This window comes from Lonchura striata, chromosome 14, assembly GCF_050655825.1.
Source record: "Lonchura striata isolate lonStrDom1 chromosome 14, ASM5065582v1, whole genome shotgun sequence".
NCBI lineage: Eukaryota > Metazoa > Chordata > Aves > Passeriformes > Estrildidae > Lonchura > Lonchura striata.
In genome coordinates, this window is record NC_140716.1 from 15475858 (window position 1) to 15500668 (window position 24811).

Sequence of the window (24811 nt, forward strand, 5' to 3'; positions counted from 1 at the left end):
TGATGGGGGAAGCCCATGGCTCTGCACATGCAGGGGTATCAATCCATGACTTGATAGCCCTTTTCCTCCACATCTAATGTGCAGAGCTGCAAGTTCTGGAGGTGCAGGGGATAATTTAGCTCACCTCTGACCTCAGCAGGTAGGAATGGTGTTTAACCAGTGCCAAAATGAGAAGGTAGTGTGTGACATTTGGGATGGGGGTGTCCCTTCTCCTGTCCTTGGTGGCTGCAGTTTTTGAAGTCATGTGAGCAGCCACCAGCCTGCAGATGCCCTGTCCCTTTTGTGCCATTCTCTGCCAGCTGTATTTATTGAGTGTGACAGTTCAGGTGCTGTGGAGATGGATGGATTTCTATTAACTGAACCCTGCGTGTGCCCTGCTGCAAAGCCAGCCCAGGCATTGGCATTGCAGGGACTGAAGGCTGGAGCACAGCAGCTGGAAGTGCAGAGTGATTGCTTCAATGGAGATGTGAGAGATGGAGCAAACAGCTTTGGAGTCGTGGTGTTGCTCCTGACCAATTTCCCCTCCCTTCTCTTTCATTCCCTCTTTCTCTTCCCCCACCACTCTTCCAATTCTATTTTAACAGCACTACAAATTGCAGCATAAATCTTTAGCTGAGCAGCAATTTGGCTTGGCAGCCACCAGTAAATCTCCTCTTGCAGCCTCCCCATGTGAAGGAAGTTGCAGTGGGAGTAAGGGGATGTAGGTGAGTCCTGACTTTACAGTCCTGTCAGGTTTCCTGGCTCTTTCCAGCTATGGGCCCATAGCCTTAGTCCCACATCTCTCCAGTCCTGGGAAACAGGAAAATTCTTCTCCCACCCCAGCCTTCAGTTCAAACATCAGATGTGTTGGGAAGTGGTGTGAAGCAGCCTCAAAAATTGAATAGGAGGGGTACCAGCATAAGTTCCAAATGCTGTTGTTCGGGTGTGTGATCCTAAAGTTGTTCCCTGTTCTTGAGGACCATACAAGGTGATCTCTGAGCAAATGGACCTGTCCCTCCAAACTACCTGCACACAAAGGTGCTTTTGTTACCTCATGCAGAATGTGTGTATCCTCCATGGGCTGTGGTACGAGGAGTGGTGGAAAATTGCTTTGAGTGTTGTGTGAAAGGCAAAACGTCTGCCATTTAGTCCATGCAAGGGATCTATCTGCACAGTCCCACACCAGGAGCTGTTTGTCCCAGCAAACATTTTCCAGCTGTTCTGTGTTATTGGATATGTTCTGCCTGTCTTTGTGGCCCCCTTCCAACATGTTTGAGCTTGATCACCCTGATGTTAGGAAGGAATTGTTCCCTTGAGGATGGTGAGGCCCTGGCATGGGTTGCTCAAAGAAGCTCTGGCTGCCCCTGGATCCCTGGAAATGTCCAAGGCCAGGTTGGATGAGGCTTGGAGCAACCTGGGCTAGTGGAAGGTGTCCCATGGAATGAGATGGACTTTGAGGTCCCTTCCAACCCATTCTGTGGTTCTGTGAATACAAGACCAGGATACAGTACAGACCATGCTTTCATCTTGGCCTCTTCTTGGCTAGGTGTGAAGCTTTAAAGGCATTTTCCATGGTGGATTCTTCAAACGCTGGGCAAGTGTTGAAAGACAATGAGAACTCTGCCTGAAGTCAACACCACTTGCTTTTTGTGTGATGTACCAGTGAGAAAACCGAGGTGCAAAGGGGAGAGGCACCTGCTGCAGGGGTGTGTTAGAAAGCAGAGTGGCTCTGGGGCTTTGGAGCAGGGTTTCTTTTTTTTGTAGAGAGCCACAAGTCCCTGCAGTGCTGGCTCCAGATGGCCACCTCACCCTTCTCTGTTCTCTGGGGAGCACAAGCTCTTTGAGGCAGACCACAGACCCTCACTTAAAAAGAAATTCCTTAATTGGCTTAAAGACAGAGAAAGGAAAACAACAAGTAGAGGTTCCTCTTTATCCAGCCTGCTTTCCTCAGGAGTTGCTTTTGAAGTGGCTGTTCAAACATACCTCAGGTGTGGGGAGCTAAGTGGATGGAAACAAGTGTCCTTTGGTCCCATGAGTCCACCCTCCTTGCTGAAGCTGTCCCAGCTCCTCAGATGAGAGAGAAGCTTAATGAGTTCAGCTTCTTGCTCCTTTCCTCCCCCAGTCCCTGCTGAGAGCAGGTAGGGCTGTATTGTGGAACATACCTGTGGTTATAACCCCCATCAGTGGTTCCCTTCCTTCCCACGCTCTCCTCCCTGCCTGCATCCTGCGTGCCTGTGCTTCCTTCAGAGAGCAGCCTGTGCTACTCTTGAGTCCATTTCAAATGGAGCCTGGAGAGAGTTGAGCAAAACTTATTCCAAGGATCTCTATGCCCAGATCTGTGAGCTCCTCTTGTGGTTACCCTAGCAGCTGGGGTGAGGGACACATCAGCGGGTTTCCCTTGGGATCATTTTCTCTCTCAAGAGAAGCTGGGCTGCTGTGTTGTGGGATCTTTATACAGCTGTGCTCACCCAACTCACGCACGGAACTTTTGTGAGTGGTACTGGGGTGCTGGAAACCCTTTATAAGCTCCTGGCTAGATCCTGGCACTGGTCTTGGCCTGAAGATTTGGCCTTCATCCTGTTCAGGGGGTGGCAGCTGTCCTAAAAAGGGCACAGCAGTCCTGGTGTCTCCTGGGCTGGTATAAACCTTCTCACTAGCACTGAAGGACTTGGTGTGTGTAGGTGAGCTGGAAACTCATTCACAGCCCCGGGGTGATGTTTGCAGGCAGAGCTGGCTCTGCTCCTCTGGGCCAGGCAGTGGTGCCTGGGTGCTCAGAGGTCCTGGCAGCCTTCTGGATCTCAGGATCAGATTCACCCCACACATACACACACCCTTTAATAGCTGTAATAAACCATATGCCTTGTTATTTAAATAGAATAAATTTAAAAATGGAAAAGCCTCCAGGAGCATCTGGAAGTTCAGCACCTGTGGAAAATCAGCAGCTGAAGGAGCTGTATGTGAAGTGAGAGTGGGGAGAAGAGCCTATGAAGGGCTCAGTGGAAAAAGAGGAGTGTCTGGAAGTCTTTCATCTTCCCATTGCAGTGTTCAGATGCAACTCCAGCTGCTTTCTATTCTGGGATGCAGGGAAGTGTGTGCTCCCACACGTGGCTACTGCAGCTCAGGAAGCAGCTCTGGATTGACCCAAAAGTTGGGAAATAATTCTGCTGTACAGTGAGAGGAATTCAGAGGATGGTGAAGGTGCATTGCCAGGGCTTGAGAGATTCACATTTCATTTCTGAAATTGTCTTAGATGTAGTGATCTGTCCGTGCTTTGGCTGCTGTCTAGTCCCCATGGAAGAAGAATCCAGGGCTCTCCAAAACACCACTGTTTGCTGCAGGCACAGAGAAGTCTGTACAGATGTGAAGCCATATTCTTTTTGGGTGCTGATGGTGTTTCTTAGGTTGCAGTGGGAAAATTAGTCTTGGTTCTGTCTGGAACCCCACCAGATACTTTGTGGAAAAAGGGAATGTAGTAGCAGGCAGGTGTTGCAAACTGAGGAGGACACAGCCATCTTTATTCACTAGAGACCAAATGGACACTGGAATTCCTTTGCTTCAGGAGGGGCTTCTCCCTGTTCTCTCCTGGCTAATTCACACAACTGGCATCCCAGATTCTCCTTGTTTCAGGTTCCTTAAAAGTTAAGAATTGTATTTCCTGCCCTTCTGTACAGTGAACTCTCCACACTCAACAAGAAATTCCACTTATGAGCTCCAGATGCAGATATGAACATCCCACTTGTGCTACATTGCTGGATGCTCTCCCTAACCCCGTGTCCCATCCCAGACACTTCTGCCCAAACCTTTAACCCCTTTTGGAGGCTGAAGGGCCAAGGCATGACCCCTCTGGAGCAGGGGACACTGAGAGGGGGCAGTTAGCAGCCCCAAGAGTGGGGGGTGAGCAGTGGTGGCTGGCTGGCTCACACAGTGCTCGCCAGCATCCCAGGTGGGCAGGCAGGGATCTCTTGCAGCCTGGTTCTCCTGAGTTGCTGATGGTTTTCCCCCCAGGAATGATGCATATCCCACTTGACTGCCAGGCCCTCCCCTCTCCTGGTGTGGTTCACCAGCTTTGACAGGAAGGGCCAACCCCGCTGCAGGCTTTCACCATTTGTCACAATAAATTGCTTCTTCCTCCTGCTGCATGGGGGAGATGCTGGTTTGTGTGCCCTGAGTCTGAACAGCACCTAAGGCTGCTTCTCCCCCTCCTTGCTCTTCCTCCCTCTAAGCCTGCAGGGAGAGCAGAGCCTGCTGCAGCTGGCAACAGGCTCCCCAAAGCTTGCCTAATGCAACAACAAATTTGGTGTGCTCTTGCATTCAGCTGCCTGACCTGACATGACATGGGAAGGGGAACAGAGCAGGAGAAGGTGGTGATGCTCCGGGAGCAGGAAAGGCAGGAGCCATCTGTGAGGCTGGGGGGCTTTGCTGCTGTCCGTGGTGGCCCCTCTCCAGCACAGGTCAGTACAGTGGGAGGGCCTGGCTCCAGCACAGCAGCTGAACCAGGCCTTGGTGTGTCTTTTCCAGCAGCTGGCAGGGAGTGTGAGTGCACTTGGAAGTGGTGTATTGAGCCAAGAACTCAGTGGAGAGTGTGTGTGTGTGTGTACAAACTGCAGTACTCAGTTCAGCTGGGACTCTGCTCTGTGCATCTTTGGACAGAGTTCCTGATGCAGGAGAGGGGACATTCAGGTTTGACCTCTGCCTTCTGACCTTCTGTCACCAAAGGAGCTGGTGACATGCCCAGGCAAGTCAAGCAGGGTGTGCTGTTGGTGGCAGTGGCTGTGGGGGAACCTCCATCCTCGCCCGTCCCTCACTGCCGGGTGACGTTTGTGGTGTAGCTGCAGTGGCTTCATTGCTGTGCCCTGATCAGGCCTACTCTGAACTCCAGGGATGTTGGGAGCTGCCAGAGTTCCTCTCTCTTCCTCTGGCCCTGGCAGTCTGTCTTTCTCTCTGCAGATCAGTGCAAAGCTTGTTGGATAAGAGATGTTAAGCGTGAGCTGCTTTCCCGAGGTCCAGGACTGGCTTAGCTCTTCATTAAGGCCTGTTAATCATGCTGAGGAGCCTGACAGCTGCTGGCCATGGAGCACAGTGCCCTGCTGCCTTCCAGCTCTCCAGGATCACCCTGCCCAGCGTGCCCCAGTGTCACTGGCAGCCACGGGAAGGGCACTGCCTGCTCTGGCATGGGACAGTGCAACTGCAGAGCTTGAGAGCCCTTGGCTTGAAAACTTTCCTCGTTTGCAGGAAGAGTTCCCAGCAGCAGCAGCTCTGCCAGGAGCTGGGATGGTGGCCAAGTTAAAGCCCTAGGAGAGGAGGAAGAGGAGGCTGAGGGCTCTACTTCCACCTGCCAGGCTGCAGCCTCACTCTCCTTAGTCTCAGACTTCATGGATACATGAATCTTTCTCTCTCCTTCCATCTCAAATGGTACCAAGCTCTTATTACTGTTGGTTTTTTACTTAATTGGGCCCTGGAGCTATGCTTTGACTTATTTTATCAGACAGAATTTAGGTACAAATATTTTTTTTTTTCTGAAACACATAGCAGCCTGCCCAGTATAGGGCTGGGAACTGGTGGGACAAAAGGAGAGAGGGGGACTTGGCAGTGCCCTCCCACCTCCTTCCTGTGCCTGTGCCACGATGGCTCCAGCACCCCACAACCCCCACGGGGTCGTGTGAGGGGCAGGCAGCCCCCTCCACACTTGTGGGGCATCCCCCAGCAGCACAGGCCCCAAAGGCAGCAAAGGGCTTTGAATTTCTTTCTCCTGCTGGGAAGAAGGGATTTCATTTACTCTCTGAAGGTACAGGGAGCTAATTTGGAGCTAAGCTGGTGGTGCTGGCTGTGAGAGTGAGGTGGGAGAGTGGAGCTGCTCACAGAGCATCACCTGCAGCTCCTCAAACCTGTACCATGCCTCGCTCTCCAGACATGAGGCACCCAAAGAGATGTGCTCTACTCCATTCCCTCACACCTTTCATCTGAAGCCCTTCCATTTTGAGCTCTTCTGGCCATCCCTCCCACTTTTCCTACTCAAGATTCTGTTGGGTTTTTAAATTAAAACCTGCCATGATTTGAGATGAATTAGTGTAGCCAGCAGTATTAAAGGACATCATCTTCCCAGCTGTTCCTCCCCAGCATCCTGCTAGTCCTAGAGCAGATGCACTGGTAATAAATCCTCTCCCTGCTGTTTTTGATATACCCTGATTTCTGTACATCTTACACTGTCCTAATACCAGAGGAAGCTTGAAGATCTGTGTTCCCATCCCTGTGTGATGTGATGTGCTCACATGTTCAATGCTTCCTCTGTTTTAGGGGGTCACAAATTTTGCTGGACAAGTTTATTTTACATGGGAAACTTTTTGCTCAAACCAGAGATGGAGTGGAGTTATAAAAACCATTGAAGGTAGCTGATCCAATTTTTACCAGGCTTTCTAAAAAACAAAACTGCATTTCTCAAAGTGTTTTCTTGCTCCAAGTGTGCAAGAAGCTGAAGCTCAAGCTCCAAGTATCCAACAGAACTTGGGGTCATTAGTCATCAAGGATTCAGGCCTTTTATTGACAAAAAAAAAAAAAAAGATAAAATTCTTGAATTCTTGTGTTGCATTTGCTGGAGAACTATGGGCTTTTTTCCCCTGAAAAAGCAGCTTTTTTGGAAGCTGCAAGCATGCCAAAGCACTCACTAATGTTTTGGCAGAACCAGATGTCCTTTGTGCTTTCTACACCCAAGTTACACCAATTTCATGCCACTGTGACAAACCCCTATAAAACTGCCATACTTCCTTTCTGTATTTGCTCTTGAGAGGGTTCAAATATCCATTATATGTAGATTTTGGTCAAAGTGTTGTGTAGTCAAAGCAAGGCTGTTCAGTTCATCATCTCCTCAAAGCAAATCAATGTGTTAATGGCCATGGTACAGTGCTGGCCTGAGTTAAGGACACAGATTTCCTCCCCCTGCTATAATATTTGGGTGCAAATGGAGCTCGGTATTTTTTGGTTTTAATTTCCATAGGCACACAAAGGACCAGGGAAATGAGGTACAGAAAAGGTAAATAAAGTAATTGAGTAAGAGGAATGATGGCAGCAGTAGCGCTGTGCTATATTGGTTTCTTTGAAGGAAAGTCTTATTGCAACTGCAAAAATTTCCCCTCCTTGCATGCAGGGAGGCAAGATGAGGTTATTAATTATAACAGCAAGCTGGAATTGATCTTAATGAGAAATAGTGCAGCTTGGGAGGAGTTGAGGGTGTGCTGGTGGCTGTCTCCAGGGCTGGGGCATCGAGAATGACCTTCCTGGGCCATTCTCCTGCCAGCCTTGCTGCTCTAAATCCTGTCCCATGATGATCCTGTGCTACTGAGTCCCTCCATCCTGCGTTTTGAAGAAGTCACATTGCTGTTGGCCATCTCATCTGGGCCCTGCATCTCAATAGCCTTGGATAGGTGCAGGAGGTGCTGCTGTAGGGTGAGAGACCTCATCAGAAGCTCGTGCATCCAGAGTCTGCAAAACTTTTGAGCAATGCTGGAACTTGGGCTTTGCTGACCTCCTTGGAATACTCGGTCTGCCTCCTCCTTTTGTGTCCCCAGGGATTGTAATTGTTGCCCTGGCAGACATATGGGAAACCTGCTCATTAGCCGAGGAGCCTTTGGGAATGGTCTTGTCCCAGCGTGCCTGTGCTTTGCCAGCCAAACTGGTTTTCTTCTGGGAGCTCATTTCTTACAACACTGCAGCAATTAAGGTATATTAAAGGCTAATCATGCCCAGCCTGTTTTTCTCACAAGACAGGCCTTCCAGATTCTGATTCTGCTTTGATGAATGATGAAAGTCTCTTGTCTCCTGTCCATCAGTTTAGGGTAACTCTCCCTGTGTGTCCCCAGGCTCAGAGAGAAGCCAGCATGAGGCACGCTCCTTCCAGGTGTGTGTCACTTGGCATTCCTGCAGCAACTCCAGTAACTTCAGATGGGCAGATCCCTCCAAAGACTCTGCCTCTTGCCTCCCTTTTCCTGAGCAAAACTCAGGGATTATAGCCATGAGGAGGATTCTGCAAGCCATGACAGTCTCCTCAACTTCCCTTCCCCATCAAAGCCAGACTTTGGTGTGTGTCACAGGAGCTTTCAGGCTGCTCCTGTCCCAGCTGTGCTGCTGCCCTCCTCTTGTTTCCCACCACATTCTGAACACATTCCTCTGGTGGAGGATAGAGGAGTGTGTTCTCTCTCCTACTTGCACTCCTTGCAAGCTCTGGTATTTACAAAGCACTGCCTTAGAATTGCCCAGCGCTCTCAGGGATGCACAGGGTGGGACTGTTGGAGTGTCCTGTGCAGGGCCAGGAGATCGACTCATGATCCTTATGGGTCCCTTCCAGCTCAGGACACCTTGTGATTCTATGAGGTCCTTTCTTGCCCGTCCCACAGCAAGATGTCCCCTCTCATCCTCACATTTGATAGACAACCGTGTTTTTGGAGAGGTGGCAAGAGAGTAAATTGCAGGGACAGCTGCAGTTTGAGAGCGTGTTCAGTGGCTTTGTTGGCTGGCAGAAAACTGTGCTGAGTGCACCCTGTACAGCTGGGCCAGTGTTTTTTTTCTCAGACCTCTCATTAGCAGAGTTCAGCTTTCCCCTGGGAACTTCTCATTAAAACTCTCAGCCTCTTCTCTCCCTGGCTGTTGGAGCAAATCTGAGCTGCTGGAGCTGTGTCCAGTGTGGGAAAAGAAGAAACTAAATAAAAACTGTGCTAGAACCATCTGGAGGTTTGGTGCCATGGGACCAAGAAATTCCCAGGAACTGGAGTCCATCATCAGCTTGGGAAAATCTTTGTGTCTGTCTGAGCCTCTTGGCACCTCTAGGGAGGGTTGTGTGGTGTTGCTGGGTCTTTTATGGCCCCATTCACCATCAAGTGCTCACCCTTGCATGGTTTCCTGATGCATAATTAGACCTTTTTTCCCCTCCCTTCTGCTTTGATGAGGGATTTTTGCCTGCCACCATTGCTTCATTAAACAAGACAAATCCAGTTGTCCTGTTTCAATTCACTGCGGGTTATCACCAGTAAAAAATGCCATTTTCTGCATAAATGTGATTGTTCTGCTCCAGTGAATGAACAGGAGCACTGATACTGGGTGGGGAGAAGGGAACCTCCATAAAGAAGGGATGTCCTGGCCACAGGAGAGTTTGTCATGAAAGGGGACCAGGCTGGTCCCTTGGCTGTTTTTCCATCCCCGATCTAAGCTGTGTTTCTTGGAATTCATTGACAGTTTGTCCTGAGTTGACATTAAAGAGTGAGAGCAGATATAAATATATGATAAAGCTCCTGAGTGCTCAAAAATTAATATTTCAGGATCAAGAAGTCTTCATTTCCTCCAGTGCTTCAACAAGAGGAGGAATTTGTGTAGTTGTAGTTATTGCAGTTTCTTTCCACCAACTGAAGGAACAAAGCGAGCTCAGAGAAAAGCCCCAGCTCTGGTCCTGGCTGAAGGGGATGCCTGGTGTCACAGGCTGCATAAAGAAAGTGGTGACCTTTTTGGAGCTGTTGCTGGTGTTGGGGTGTTTTGGTGATCAGGGTGCTGGAGTGTGAGTCCTGCAAGGAGATGGTGAGAGTGCTGGGCTCAGACAAAAATTCAACACAAGAAAGATGATGCCCTTCTGGAGGGAGTCCAGAGGAGCCCCCTGAGTTGATCTCTGGAGCCCCTCTGCTCTGGAGCCAGGCTAGGAGAGCCGGGGGTGTTCACCTGGAGAAAGCTCCAGGCACACCTCAGAGCCCCTTCCGGGGCCTAAAGGGGCTCCAGGAGAGCTGGAAAGAGACTTGGGACAAGGACATGGAGTGACAAGACACAGGGAATGGCTCCCACTGCCAGAGAGCAGGGATGGATGGGATATTGGGCAGGAATTGTTCCCTGGCAGGGTGGGCAGCCCTGGCACAGGGTGCCCAGAGCAGCTGTGGCTGCCCCTGGATCCCTGGCAGTGCCCAAGGCCAGGCTGGATGGGGCTTGGAGCAGCCTGGGACAGTGGAAGGTGTCCCTGCCCTTAGCAGAGGCTGGAACTGGTTGATCTTTAAGGTCCCTTTCAGCTCAAAACTGAATTCCATGTTTAGTTCCAGCTTGAGAGAAAGCATTGAAGGAACTGTAGAAATACCTGCAGACACATCATCCAGAGGTCAGAGCCGGGCTCTTCAAAGCAGTACATGGTGGGAGGGCAGGAAACAACGAACATAGGATGAAACAGGAGAGTATCAAACTGGATATAAGGAGAAGCTTATATAGGAGAACTGACCAAGGTCAGTCAGTTAGTTGAGGTCGCTGCCCAGAGAGGTTATGAAGTCTCCATCCTTGGAGGTTTCAAGACCAGACTGTCTAAACCTGCTGCAATCCCTTTAAGAGATTCAGCTTGAAGCAGGAGTTTGAGCTGGAGATCACCCCAAGGTCTCTTCTGCCCTATTTACTCTGGGATCCTCCATGCCTGCTTTTGTGAAAGTGGGGTGCTGCTTTTGTACCCACGTGGAGAGGTGAAGCCTCTGGTTTTTGGGAATGTTTGTGCCATTGCAGTGGGACCACCTGGCACTGCCTGACATGGATACTTTAATGCAGTGCTCCAGGAAAGTGTGGCTGAGTTAGGGGAGGGTCTCTTTGCTGTCCTTGCCCTTGCTCAGCAGATCTGGGAGAAAAGGCCAAAGGGACAGGTCCCTTGTGGTGCTTTATTTTTGTCCATGTCTCTCCAAGACAGAATATCCTGAGCTGGAAGGGTCTTGGCAGGCTGGGGTGAAGGTCACTGGTATTAAAGCCTGTTTTATTTTCTTCTTTCACTTTGGAGGCAGGATTTGGAAGTACTTATGCAACCTGCCCTGTTTGGATGATGCCAGCACGGAGCTGCCGACACTTTCCTTTATAGTCTTGGGGGTTCAGAAGTGTGAATCAGAGACTGTTTGTCTCCACTGATGCTCCTATAGAAACTTGTACCAAGTGGAAAGTCCCAGTTCCCCGTCTCTGTGTTGCTCTGCCAGTATATCTGCTGCAACCTTCTAGGTCCAGCCTCCCAGCCCTTGCCTGGCTCTGCAAGAGTGAGTCAGCTCAGCCAACAGCATCTCCTCGCCCGGGCTTCATGATCCCAACCCACGTGTGCTCCTAACAGTGCACTGCCAGAGGGATTCTGAGTGGTTCCTGACCTCCTGCACCCCTTCCTGGTGGGCACAGGTGCCTTCTGCTCCTGCTGGCTCTGGAGATGTGGTAGGTCTGTGTGGGAGAATGCTTAGCAGTCCTCTCTTAGATCAGGGTCCACAGTGCTACTGAAAGAAAATTAAATGGGAAATATTAAATAGAAAGCATGGGGTTGAGGGGAAGGGATTTATAGCTCACAGACATTGAGGCAGGATTTGTTTAGGTTTTTTTTTTTTTTTTTTTTTGGTAATTTTTCTTTTCTTCCACAAAATTCTAGTGCTTTTTCTTGTATTTGTCAGTGAGGATTTTGCTGGGATGCATTGTGTGTCAGAGAGCTCGGGGTTTGTGTTGCTGACTAGAACAATTGATTTTTATTTATTTGTTTATTTACTGCGGGAGAGAAACAAAGCCATAAGTTTTAAGACTTTAGCTGCTCTGGAGGAATTTTATTTAGAGAAACAGCCTGATTGTGTTGCAGTGTGTGATTGACACAATCTCCTCTAATCCTGTTGCCAGTGTGAGCTCTGCAGCAGAGCCCTGGGATCTCACTCTGGTGCCCAGGTCACCTCGAGGAGTTCTCTGGCAGTCCAGGGTGCTTCTGCCTGAGGCAGAAGCCATCTCCTGCCCTGGAGCTCAGTTGCACACCACACAGCCCTGGCACACCACCAACTCCCTGCCAGCAGGAAAGGCACAAACTGCAGATTTTTGGGCTCTTCCCGGTTTCCCACCCTGCCTTGTTCCTTCCTGTTTTGCCCTGCTTCAGAGATGACTTGGGTCCCAGATGGTGCCCAGAGGTGGTGGCCATCCCTGGCCAGTTTGGTGGCTGTGTAGGAGCCAGGGCTCTGCAGCAGCTGGACACGCAGGGCTCAGCAGACTCATCACTCAGCAGAGCCCGGGGCGGGAATATCACTGTCCTGAAAGTGGTTTTGGAAGGTGACCAGCTGGAACCTTCTTAATCCCTGGAGCAGTGAGGTTCCCTGGGACCTGATCAGTGTGCTGAAAGCTGCTTGCTTGCTTGATTACTTTCTATATTATTTTTTAAGCATGATAATTACACTGCTGTGATTGCCAAGGTAGGGGCACGCCTGCCAATGTGGTGGTGCCTCCTACCAGCTGATGTCTCCTGCCTTGGTTGGGGAGAGCTGCTGTGGTGAGAAGCACAGCCATGTGGATCTATCCCCATCCATATTGCTGGAGATGTGGAGTTGTAGCATGTTACCCTGTCCTTGCACCCTAAGGTGCCCTTTTTGTGTGCACCCCAGAAGAGCCTCCCAGCAGCTCCCTGCTTCCAGGCTGTGGAGCAGAGCCCTGCATCACCGTGCTCCCTCTGAACTTCCCCCAGGAAAGCCCTCCTGTGGCTGAGTGCTGCCAGGTCCCTGGTTTCAGAGGAGCTCCTCTCCCACAGGAAGGTGGCAGGCAATGTTTATCTCAGTTGTGTTTGCTGGTGCTGGAGAGTGACTGTGTTAACATGCAACAGATGGGCCTGGTGAATAGGTGCTGGAGATAACCCTGTTTCCTCACGCAGCCTTGTTGCCTGCTGGGAAAGGAGCCAGCCAGGCTGTTTAAGGAGAAGTATGGAGCTTGGACAGGCTGAGGATGGATTTCTCCTTCAACTGGTTCAGTTTTGGGTGAAGGTTGTTGCTGTGGGACAGAGGCTGCTGCCATAACCCACCATGTTCTGGTATGGGTTGGACCATGTAAAGGCAGGTTCCAGCCTGGTGACCCCTGGGATCTTGGATCCTAAATTTAATTCCATTTCAGGCAGGGCCTGGAATTGTCCATCAGTCCTAGGCAGGAGTATGGGGAAAGCAGGCTTCAGGCTGGTGTCCTGCCAGTTGCCAAGGCTGGGGGATTGGTAGCTGGGAACCCAGAACTGTGGGGCACAGCTGAAGGTTCGTGTCCCGTGTCCTCTGCCATGCTGTGTGTCTCCCTCTCATTTTCAAGGAAAACCATGTGACTGCTGGGCACCACAATGTGCAACAGAAGGCAGAGGAGTCTCCTGCCAAAGCTTGTCACACTGGTGGCCCTGCCACCACAGGACCTCTGAGGAAAGAGCTGATGGCCCTTCTGGGAGGCTTTTTGGTTTTCCCGAGAAAGTCAAATAGGTGGAATTCCCAGCAGCAGCTGGAAAGTGTTAGGGGCCGACTCCTGTTGCATGGGGCAAGAAGATGGGACCAGGAGGGGAACAGTGTGACGAAAGAATGTCACAGCTCCCCAGGGCCATTCCAGGACACTTCAGTGTCCTGGCTTCCACCCCGCTTCCAGCTGCCTGGAGCCTGGATCTCCCGCCCAGCCAAGTGAAATGGTGCTGCCTTCCCTGAGCCTGCAGCTTGTTGCTGATGCCACATCAAGCAGGTCTGGTGATGTGGCTCATCCCAATGTCCCCTTGTGTGGTTCTTCTGTCTTTTAGGTTATCCTAGGTTTTCTCCTCTCTATGAGAAAGGACAGGGTGATTCCTTTCACGGTCCTGTGATGGCATTGCTAGAAGCCTTTGCCTGCTGAGTAGGACCATGGGTGTGTGAGGGATATACAGGAGGAAGATTGGTGGCTGTTTCTCCCAATCCACAAAAAGCACTGGCATCCATGTTTTGAGCGGATTTTTTGGAGCCAGTGCTCTCCTGCACTGTGTACATGACATGGAGGAAGCTGGAGGTGGGTGGCAGAGATTGCTGACAGTCTTCCCTTGCCTTTTGCTGATGCCTGTGGTTTGATGAACCTCATCCAGTAAGGCAAAAAAATATCATGGTGCCCTTCATGGCCCCATTTGCTGCCAGAGCCAGACAGCTTCTTCCCCTCCTCTGCTTGAGGAATGCTCTGCCTTTCAGATGTTGTGGACATGGTGCTGCCACAGGGGAGAGGGATGTACAGGGGCTCTCATCTGTAGGACTTGAGGCAAAAAAATCAGTGTTTATATTTCTCTTAGCTGGGAATAACTCCAGTAAATAAACACCTTGCAGAGTTCAAGTGATGCAGGCACCATATATGAACCAGAATGAATTTTCAAGCTCTCTCTTGCAATAAAATGGATTTCTTTATTTCAGGCTTTATTTAGAGAAGTGTTTGATTTAAGAAGGGAGTTGAAGGTTATATCTGATCTCTGTGAGGTGGAGCTTCACTTCCAGTGGCTGTGGAGCGCCGTGTGGGAAATGTGGTTGGATTGCTGCTGCTGCTGGAGTGTTCCCAGGAGAGTTTCTCATGTGCCAGCCAAAGGGAGGGTCACTTCCCTCCTCCCCAGGGGGTTCTGGCTGCATCCTCTGCCCCTCCAGACCTTGCTGCTGCATTGCAGTCTGTTCAGAGCCTTGGGAAGGTGTGTTTGCAGGTGCTGCTGCTTGGGATTCTGGAGGCCAGCCAGGACCCAGTTCCTTCCACAGGCTGCACCGGCGTCTTGGAGCTGACTGTGCCTGCCTTTTTTGGGATTAAACACCCTCTTCCCCTTTGTTCTAGTTGAACTTGGTTGTTGAAGGGATGCTGGAGAGGGAGCCAGTGGTGAGCCCACTGAGGTGCAGCTTCCATGACTTAGGCTGCTCTTCATCTCTGGAAGTTTGACTTTGCTGTTCCTGTGAAGAGCTGAGGGCATGGGATGGACTTGGAGGCTTCTTCTGCACAGTTGACCCTGTCTGTGGTCTCAGGCAAGCAGAGTAGGGAGGAAGGGCTTGGAAGGGGCCTGCTCTGCTGGAGAGAGGCACAGCTGACCTGGAGCTGAGGTTCAAGACTGGATTTATTACTTGGCCATCTTATCTGGGAGCAGGAGTGCATGGAGGCAGGGCTCCAGGCTCCTGGTGCATGTTCAACTGAGGGAGATCTGGTTTGCCCTTGTGTGAAGGAGGAGGAAGCAGAAAACTCTGCTTTAGCCCCACCTTTGTTCCAAGCTGCAGGAAATGACCCCAGGCAGGGGACAAAGGGCACCTTGCAGGGCTGTTCTCAGTGTGAGAGCACACATGGCATCCTGAGAGCACCAGGAGGGCTGCACTGGGGGAATAGTTTTCCCTGCAACTGAGGAATCGCCATGGTCCATGGAGCTGGTGCTGCTGCTGCACTTTTGGAATATTGAACCTGCCAAGAAGACGTAATTGAGACTTCCTGCCCTGGGACGAGGTGGTTCTGTCGTGTGTTGGACCCATTCTCCCATCTGGGTTTCAGGCATTCCCAGGCAGTGTTGGAGGTTGAAATCAAGACTAGTGCAGCCAGAAGGGGGTGGCCTCTCTACTTCACAGATAAGTGGGGAAGCAGCCGGAGCTGGGACGTGGTGCTCCTCTTTGCTGAGCTTGGAAGCTGCTGGTGAGCTTCCAGCCCCCAAACCTACAGCCAGGTAGAAACACCTCTGCACACCAAAGCCTGCCTTCCTTGGCTTGGTGGGGTCTGGTGTGGGATAACACAGTTATCCCAGTGTGGATAAGTGGTGTGGAGCTGAAAGGAGAGGAGGGAGACAGGAACAGAAAGTGAGACAGAGGTGGGATGGAGTAGAGAAGGAGAAAAGAGTTGATGCTGGAACAGCAAGAAGGCAGAGCAGGGTGTCACCTCCTCCAAAGAGTTCCAAATGACCTGCAGACACACAAAGTTGCCAGGGTTGGGCACAGAGATGGTGTTTGCTTACCAGGGCACAACCCCACTGTGAGAATGGGGTCAGTGGGTGCTGGCTACTTCTTTTGCCCTTCCTGGAGCATTTTGGGTGGAGGCCAATGCATTGCCATGCACCTGGAGAATTTGTCAGTGCCAGAGGAGCAAGTGCCAATTGAGCAGTGACTGGATGGATGGTTGTTCCCTTCCTGGAAGCAAGGTCCTGGCTATGCCAGCCCAGGAAACACGTGGCACCTCTGCATATTGGGTGGCCTTGGCCTCAGCCTCACTCTGTTCTTCTTTCTTGCAGCCACTCTCACTCTCCCGGCTCCATGGCTGCCGTCCGCGAGTGGTCCTGCACGCGCTGCACCTTCCTGAACCCCGTGGGCCAGCGGCAGTGCTCCATCTGCGAGGCCCCCCGCCAGAAGCCCGACCTCAACCACATCCTGCGGCTCAGCGTGGAGGAGCAGAAGTGGGCCTGTGCCCGCTGCACCTTCAGGAACTTTCTGGGCAAGGAAACCTGTGAGGTGTGTGGCTTCACCCCAGAGCCAGGACCCAGTGGCTCCCCCTTGCCCGTCATCAACGGCATCTTGCCCAAGCCTGCCGTGCTGGTGGAGCCCAAGGGCACGTCCAAGGAGGAGGCTGCCAAGGCAGAAAGCAGCGGTGAGGACTCAGAGGGGAAGAGCCCCGATGAAGCAGAGCTGGAGAGCGGCTGGGCTTGCCAGCGCTGCACCCTGCACAACACGCCTGTGGCCAACTCCTGCTCTGCCTGTGGTGGCCCACGCAAGCTCTCCCTGCCCAAAATCCCACCAGAGGCGCTGGTCGTCCCTGAAGTCATCACCCCGGCCGGATTCCACATGACCCCCTCCACCCCGCAGCCTTTAGTCTCCGCAGAGATCTCTGATGGTGATGCCGTGGCCACCCAGGGCCCGGTGGCTATGGAGCAAGAGGTCCAGAAGATACCAGCCTTCAGCCCCTTCTCCCCGGGGCTCCAGAACAACCCTGTGCCCCGAAGCCGGCGGGAGGTGCCCCCACAGCTGCAGATGCCGGGCCCCGAAGGCTCCCAGCCCACAGCCACGGGCGCCATGGGGCAGAAGGGCTCTCCCCAAGGTCAGGCCAGGGCTGCCCCTGCCGCACGCTTCCCTGACCTGCTGTCCAACAAACGGCTGAGCGTGCTGGAGGAGGAGATGGAGGTCAGTCCGTCCCACTGGAAGTGCAGCTCCTGCTCCGTGCTCAACTCTGCTGGGGCCAGCAAGTGCGAGGTTTGCAGCACCCAAAAAGGCAGCGACACCATCAACGTGGTGGGGGACTCTGTGAGGTTCACCCCGTGCAGCCCCTCCAGCCCTGACTTCACCACCTGGTCCTGTTCCAAGTGCACCCTCAAGAACCCCACGCAGGCTCAGAAGTGCAAGGTGTGCGGCTCCTCCAAGCTGCACGGCTTCCAGGAGCACGGCCCGCCGGGCGAGCCGGCCCCGCGCTGCCCCGACTGCGGCGCCTGCGACAGGGCCGGCTGCTCCTGCGGCGCCAAGGCCCCGTCTGCGCGCAAGGTCGCCCGGCTCTTCCCGGCCCCGCTGCCCGGCGGGCAGGAGCGGCCAGGCCAGTGGGCCTGCCCTGCCTGCACCCTGCTCAACGACATGAAGGCCAAGCACTGCGGCGCCTGCCACACGCCCCAGCAGTACGTGGCCCAGCACAAGGGCCTCAAGCCCCTCAAGAGGAGGGAGAGCATGCACGTGGAGAAGAGGAGGCAAACGGATGAGGGCGAGGCCAAAGCCCTGTGGGAAAACATCGTGACCTTCTGCCAGGAGGTGAGTGCTTGCTTGTTCCTGGCTTCCCCATAGGTCTGGGGCAGCACCTTCCATGCCTTGGGTTCCAGGGATCTTCCCTTGCAACAGCTGCATGCTGTTTGTGAGTACTGAAATGTCATATTTTGGTGCAGAATAATCTCAGGGGTCAAGACAGCCCATACAGCCCACTCCTAGTACAAAGGTGAGGAAGTCTAAAACCTAATGCTAAACTTGTTAACTCTGAAACCCAGTGGTGTTTTAAATCAGTGAGAGAGAACTTCTGGGATGAAGGGGACATCCTTAGGTGGTCAGTCCATCTCCTTCCAGTGCCACCTTCCAGTGTCTAGTGGTGGGAAAGGCAGGGAGTGTGTCCAGGTTTGCTGGTGGCACTGCTGTCTGTGGATGCAGGAAATCTGGGAAGCAACAAGCAGAGGCTCAGGATGAGAGTGCAGGCAGAGGAACTGCTGCCACTGGCATCAACTGCAGGTGTTTCAGAACCATGGGCTGGGCCTTGGCATTCTTGGTTTGGGTGTTGCAAATGCAGAGGAGCAGCACAAATGGCTCCCCCTGTTCTGAGGAGGCCAGCTGAGCTGTAGCTGTAGCCCGGCTCTAGCTGAACGTCTCAGGAGTATGTGCCAGCACTCACCTTCCCACTGTGAGGTATCTGGTCCAGTCAGTTGGGTTTCAGCCTCAAACACCACTCTGTTGGCCTCATTTTTTTTCCCTGGATGGCATTAAAAGCTCCTGTGAATGCTGCTTTCTCTGGCCTCTTTCTGGGGGAACCCTCCAGCTCTTTTGGACCAGATGGAAAGGGAGTTGCAGTCCCATTTTGACGTACAGACAAGGCATTTCCTGCCTGGTCTGAGGATCATGTCCATTCCTGTATTTCCACTGCACAGTCCAGGGAACGGAGATGTTTGGCTCAGAGGGGAAGCTCTGAGAATGATCTTGTTTGGGCTTGTGGTTTTTTAAAATTGCTGTATGTCCTTCCTAACAGGCGTGGGTGTCTTTATAGCAGAGACCCAGATTCTGCTTATCCCTGTCTTTTAAGCAAGTGAATAGCCTCTTTTGTAGGCAGGGAACATCTGTTCCATCAGGAATCAGGCCTGAAGGATGAATCATGATGATGGCCAGGCTGAATGAGCCGTGTGGCACTGCCAGGAAGGGGCGCCTGCCTTGCCCCGTCCCGCAGTGCTCAGCCAGAACCTCAGCTGAGCCTGTTGTGCTCCTTAACTCACTCGTAATGGACCGTTAGATCCGAGTGGGCCATCTCCCAAAAATCCCCCTCCACCCCAACCCCAGGTGTGCTCTGACACTCTTTGGGTGTGAGGTTAGGCCTGGCAGCAGTGGAAGGACGATGCTGCTCCCGTCCCTGTGCTCACCCTGCTCTCGGTGCCCCTCGCAGTGCTCCTGGCCAGGCTGGCATGTGAGGTCCCTCCGAGCTGCCCCAGCTGTTCAGCCTTCCCCTGGAGGAGTCACACTGGCCAAGTTCTCCTCCGTCTGTTGTCCCCTGCCCCATGTCATGTGGAGCAGCTCCTCTTGCTGCTCCCTGCCAGGATTTCTGCTCGAGCTCCTGCTGTGGGTTTTCCTTCCTCTGCTATTCCAGGGATGCCCTTTTCAGCTCTTCTCAGTGTGTGGTCCCTATTTTAGTTTTACCCTTTCTCTTCTGTTGAGGAGCAGTGCAGAGCTGACCTCTTCCACTGGAATCATAGAATCAGAATGGTTTGGGTTGGAGGGGACCTTAAAGCTCATCTCACTCCAACCCTGCCAACCCAGCTCACCTTCCACCACACTAGGTTAGTCCAAGTCCTGTCAAGACTGGCCTTGAACGCTTCCACAGATGGGGCAACCACAGCTTCCCTGGGCAGCTTGTGCCAGGGCCTTCCCACCCTCACAGGGAAGAATTTTTCCCCAGTACAGAATCTAAATATCTCCCCTTTTAGTTTAAAATATTCCCCTTGTCCCATCACTGCTTGTCCATGTGAAAAATTGCTTTCCCTCTTATTGATAAGTCCCCTTTAGGCACTGGAAGGGCTCTGAGGTCTCCATAGAGCCTTCTCCAGGGGAACACCCCCAGCTCTCCCAGCCTGGCTCCAGAGCAGGGGGGATCCTGCCCACAGAGCATTTCCAAGGGGTCCCCTGGACCTGTTCTAACAGATCCACATCTTTCTTATGCTGAGTCCTCCAGAGATGGACAAAACTGAGGTCTCACAAGGGCAGAGTAGAGGGGGTGAATCCTCTCCCTCGTGTCCTTATGGCCCTGCACAACAAATTCCTGCAGAGCCCAGAGATCCTTGTGCAGAGATGGGTCACAACCAGGTCCCCAGCCAGGCTGTGACTGAGGCTGCTGGAGTGGTGGCTGCTTCTCAGCTGCCGGGGGAGATGCTCCCCTGAAAGAGCAGGACAGCTATTAGCTGAAAAACACCCTCCTGTAAAAGAGGAGCTGGAGCTGCTAAATGAGGCACCACAAAGGAAGCATTCAGGTAGGATTGCCACAAAAGAGGAGGTCAACTACTAATTTGGTGTGTGTAAAGCTAATTTAAATCAGAGCCAGCTTTTGCTGAAAGAATTTAATTTAATTTAATTTAATTAACAATAACAAAGAAACACCTGTTCTCATTTTACCCTGTGTTAGACTGAAAAAGCCACCCTTCTCCACTTGGTGAAGTTCTGTGCTTCTATCCATGTGGTTAATGCCTATGGCATTACCTGCCCTTCCACCCATCCTATTTATTTATGACACAGCAGCTATTGCAGGAGGGCTGGGACGTGGGATACCCTTACTCTGAAATTGCTTGCCTGGTTGTGGTCTGGCTGAATGCAATTGCAAAAGCTGCCCCTCCCATTCCCCCTGGACGTGCCTGGGGGATGTCACAGGGCTGCCAAGCCCAGCTGTCCCCTCCGGGGCAGGGACGAGGCTTGGGTTGAGGTGTGTTTGCATGCCAGGTGGCTCCTCGAAGCCTTGCTGTTTGCAGGCTTTGCTGCTTATGGAGGCAGCCAAGGCCCCCCACAGCCCAGCTTTTAGCACCAGCACAAAGTGTGAGACGGTCCCTGCCCAGGGAGGCTCCTGTGCAATAGAAAAAGGCAGATTGGAGTCACAGCCCAGAGCCTGAAACCGGAGAGGTGAGCCTCAAGCAAGGCTGAATGCTGGACCTGAAGCACAAAAAGCATCTCTGCTGCTGCCAGCAGACACCAGTGTAGTCCTGCCCCCGTGCAGGGCTGGGAAGGGACTGCCTGGGCCACGCAGGAGGGCTGCGAGGTCTGCTGTCTCTCAGGGGGGAGTGGGAGGCTCTCCAGGCCCCGCAGTCCCAAGTGGCTCCAACTAATGCTCTCCTTGCCTTTTGCCCTCACAGAACAAAGTCAATTTTGTGGACGACAGTTTCCCCCCCGGGCCCAAGTCCGTGGGGTTCCCGGAAGGTGACAGCGTGCAGCAGCGGGTGAAGCAGTGGCTGCGGCCCCACGAGATCAGCTGCAGCATCTTCAAGGACCGCTCAGTGAAGTGGTCAGTGTTCCGCACCCCGCGGCCCTCGGACATCCTGCAGGGACTGCTGGGAAACTGCTGGTAAGGCCGAGTGAGCTGGGCGACACCCTCCCGCCCCTTCCCTCTTTCCCTCCTCTTCCTCCAGCTCCAGCTCGGCCCCCTCAGCCCTACTCAAACCCATTTATGCCCCCGGGCTGTAGCCCATGCTCTGCCTCACCCCCTCCCAGCGCTGCCCTCCTGTGCTGCCCTCCCATGCTGCCCGCCCCTGCTGCTCTCCCATGCTGCCCTCCCGTGCTTCTCTCCCGTGCTGCCCACCCCTGCTGCCCTCCCGTGCTGCCCACCCGTGCTGCCCTCCTGTGCTTCTCTCCCATGCTGCCCTCCCATGCTGCCCTCCCATGCTGGCCTCCCGTGCTGCCCACCCGTGCTGCCCGCCCATGCTGCCCTCCCGTGCTGCCCGCCCGTGCTGCCCTCCTGTGCTTCTCTCCCATGCTGCCCACCCGTGCCGCGCTGAGGCCGCCCCTGCCCGGCAGGTTCCTGAGCGCCCTGGCCGTGCTGGCCGAGCGGCCCGAGCTGGTGGAGAGGGTGATGATCACCAGGACGCTGTGCCCCGAGGGCGCCTACCAGGTGCGGCTGTGCAAGGATGGCACGTGGACCACGGTGCTGGTGGATGACATGCTGCCCTGCGACGAGTGCGGGTACCTGCTCTTCTCCCAGGTTAGTGCCACGGCAGGACGGGGGTGGGCAGTGCCCCAGGGCTCAGGGAGGCTCATCCCAGACTGTCGCAGGAGAGGCAGTGGGAAGAGGCACTGCTGGGGTTCATGTGAGGCCCCTACTTCGTGCTGCATTTAGAGTCATAGAGACACTGAGGTTGGAAAAGGCCCCAAACATCATCAGTCCAACCACTGATTAAATACCCCTTGCCTGCTAGACCATGCCATAAAGCACCACATTGACTTGTTTTCTGGACACTCCCAGGGATAGGGGCTCCACCAGTGCCCTGGACAGCCCATTCCAATGCCTGACCACATTTCATTAAGGAATTTGCCAAATAACCAAGCTAAACCTCCTTTGGTGCAACTTGAGTCTGTTTCCTCTTGTCCTGTCCCTGTTCCCTGGGAGCAGAGCTTGACCCCCCCCCGGCTGCCCTCTCCTGTCAGGAGTTGTACAGAGCCACAAAGTCTCCCTGAGCCTCCTTTTCTCCAGGCTGAGCCCCTTTCCAGCTCCCTCAGCCCCTCCTGGTGCTCCTGACACTTCCCAGCTCCATTCCCTTCTCTGGACACATTCTAGCCCCTCAACGTCCTCCCTGTCATGCCAGGTGTCATTGACCTTGCCCACCTGGGCACATCTGACTCATGTTCAGCTGCTGCCAAGCAGCACTCCCAGCTCCTTTCCCAGCAGGTACTTCCCAGCTGCCCCAAGCCTGGAGCTGCCAGGGCATGCTGTGACACAAATGGAAGATCCAGCGCTGGTTGCACCCTGTTTGCAGCTCAGGACACTGCTCTTTACTGTGTCCTCAAAACAGCTGAGCTCTTTGAGGCCATGATATCCATCTATTTAGACCCCTTTTGGCATTTCCCAGGCCGCAGTAGAGAAGTTTCATTCACATTTACTTTTCCCTAACTCCTTGCACCACAGCCACTTCACTTGCAGGGAAAGCCACCCATATTCTTCATATAAAAGGAAAACACTTTAACCTGTGTTTTGCACTGTGAGGGACTGAGGGAAAGCTGTTGCTTTCCTCTGAGGAGAGGTCTGGCAGCTTGGCTGTGCCAGGGAGGACCTGTGGAGAAGGAGGGGATGGCACATGGAGCAGCCTGTTCCCAGCCAGTGCCCAGGTACTCTGAGCACGCTGGGGTGGCATCTGCCCAGGTCAGTGGAGCTCCCTCAGCCCCTCCAGGACATCACTGTGCCCTGCCCTGCCTGGCAGCCCCAGGGGCTCTTGCTGGGATCATGTCCATGAAGGAGACTGAGAACATCTCTGTTGAAACTCAGGGGGCAAAATCTGCTAAAGGAAACAAAGTACCACTGTCAGGAAGAGACAGGGACTGGGACTGTTGGCTTGGATTTCGTTCTGCAAATCCAGTCCTCTGGGTTTTGAGACACAGCCATGTCAGGACAGGATTCAAACTTCAGAGTAGGGAAGAAGGAGTTTGTGTCTACATTCTGCCTCAGTAGACAAAGCATACAGATGCATTTCGCTGTTTCAGCATAAGATTTACCTGTCTTGGTTTTTACCTTTTTTTCCCATCTTTCATGAATTTCAAGTCTGCTTTTGGAGTTTCTTTAAGATTTTGGAGTTTTTTAAAGAAAACCATGTGGAGGTTTTCACATGGGCTGGACTTGCCTTGCCTCTGTTTCCAGGGGCATCTGAATCGTGATGAGATTTTTCTGCTGAGTGTTCAGCTGTGGGAGTTGGATGTGGGGGATATAAAAGGAAAATCAGAGTTTTAAAAATAAAAGAAAATCAGGCTCTTATCTGAGCTCCCTGGCTGTGGATCAGGCAGAAATAAACAACATGGATTTTGTTCAGTGAGGGACCCAAAAACCAGCAAAAAGCACTTTTAAGCTCTCTTTATCCGTCAGAAAGAAATCTTCACTGCCCTCCTTTCCTCTGCCAGCTCTTGGCTGCCACCTGTGAGTCACACAGGCACAATGTACCAGTGATTTTCCCTGCTGCTCTCCAAGCACCGGATACCAAATCCCATTTGCTGGAAAAAAACTTGTGTTTTGTAATTAGGCCTTGTAGTTACTCCCTGTGCTGGAGTTGAGGACTTCGCCAGTCCAAGGTTTTGGAGCTTGTCCTTGAAGCAGTGTCTGTGTTGCCTGGGTGGAATCCAATCAGTCCTGTGGCCATCTGCGCTCCGGGGAGCCTCCTCTGCCAAAGAGGGGTGTTGGTTTGGGTTTGCAGAGGTGTGTGAGTTAAAGGCAGCTGTTCCAGATGTGCTCTACACCACAGAACCCTAAATGTCCTGAGTGGGAAGGGACCCACAAGGATCATGAGTCCAACTCCTGGCCCTGCACAGGGCACCCCAGCAATCCCACCTTGCACCTGAGAGCGTTGTCCAAATTTGAGCTCTGTCAGCATTGGTGTCCTCTTCCATTATTAAATGATTCTAAGTTCAGGTTGAAGTGGACAGAAGGGGCTCAGGGTGGGCACACACCCTGCCAGCCTGATTGCTGGGCACCCTAGAGTGCAGTTCTGTCAGCATCCAGTCCTCTTGGATGTTCATTCCAGGACTTCTTTCCAAGGGGAATTGAACTCTGCAAACAAGACACTGAGCAAAGAGTGAACGGGTCACCCATGGCCAAGGGGACCAGCTCCTGACATGGCCTTGCTGTTCCAGATGGCTGTCCCAGTCCTGCCTGGTGGTGATGTGTCCCTCCCTGTCTCTGCAGGCCCAGAGGAAGCAGCTGTGGGTGGCCCTCATCGAGAAGGCGCTGGCCAAGCTGCACGGTTCGTACTTCGCCCTGCAGGCCGGGCGTGCCATCGAAGGCCTGGCCACGCTCACAGGGGCCCCCTGCGAGAGCCTGATGCTGCAGGTCAGCTCCACTAACCCTCGCGAGGAGCCCATTGACACTGACCTCATCTGGGCCAAAATGCTGAGTTCTAAGGAGGCTGGGTAAGACGAGGCAGGAGCAGGGACACTGGAGAGGGGGCGAGGGGGAGCATTCTTGTCTTTAGAGGCTCAGGAGAGGGGTTACTGCATTAGCTGGGGTAGAGTCCACCACCCTTGCCACTCATCTAGAGCATTGGTGGAGCTCCCACTCGAAGCTCTAAGAAATTATTTCTCCTGTGAGTGATTCTCATATGAAATTAAGAGCCTTGTGAAATTCCCATGCTTCCTGTTGTCTTGCAGGAGTTAGGAAGTGGCACTGAGCCCACTTGCTTTGC

At 52.9% G+C, this 24811-nt stretch overlaps 1 protein-coding gene across 14 annotated transcripts in view; it reads left to right on the top strand.

Moving 5' to 3' along the window:
* Positions 1-24811, top strand: part of CAPN15 (calpain 15) — a 56552-nt gene that overhangs the window by 26017 nt on the left and 5724 nt on the right. For 12 of the 14 annotated variants that reach the window (XM_085592578.1, XM_085592577.1, XM_085592573.1 and 9 more), the window contains 4 exons: positions 15965-17459; positions 20792-21000; positions 21450-21633; positions 24316-24539. In XM_085592578.1, the coding sequence (XP_085448704.1) occupies positions 15987-17459; positions 20792-21000; positions 21450-21633; positions 24316-24539 (2090 nt within the window). In that variant the 5' untranslated portion in view covers positions 15965-15986. Of the gene's footprint in view, positions 1-10757; positions 11167-15964; positions 17460-20791; positions 21001-21449; positions 21634-24315; positions 24540-24811 lie in introns of all 14 variants that reach the window. The other 2 variants (XM_085592575.1, XM_085592574.1) reach the window with 2 other exon arrangements.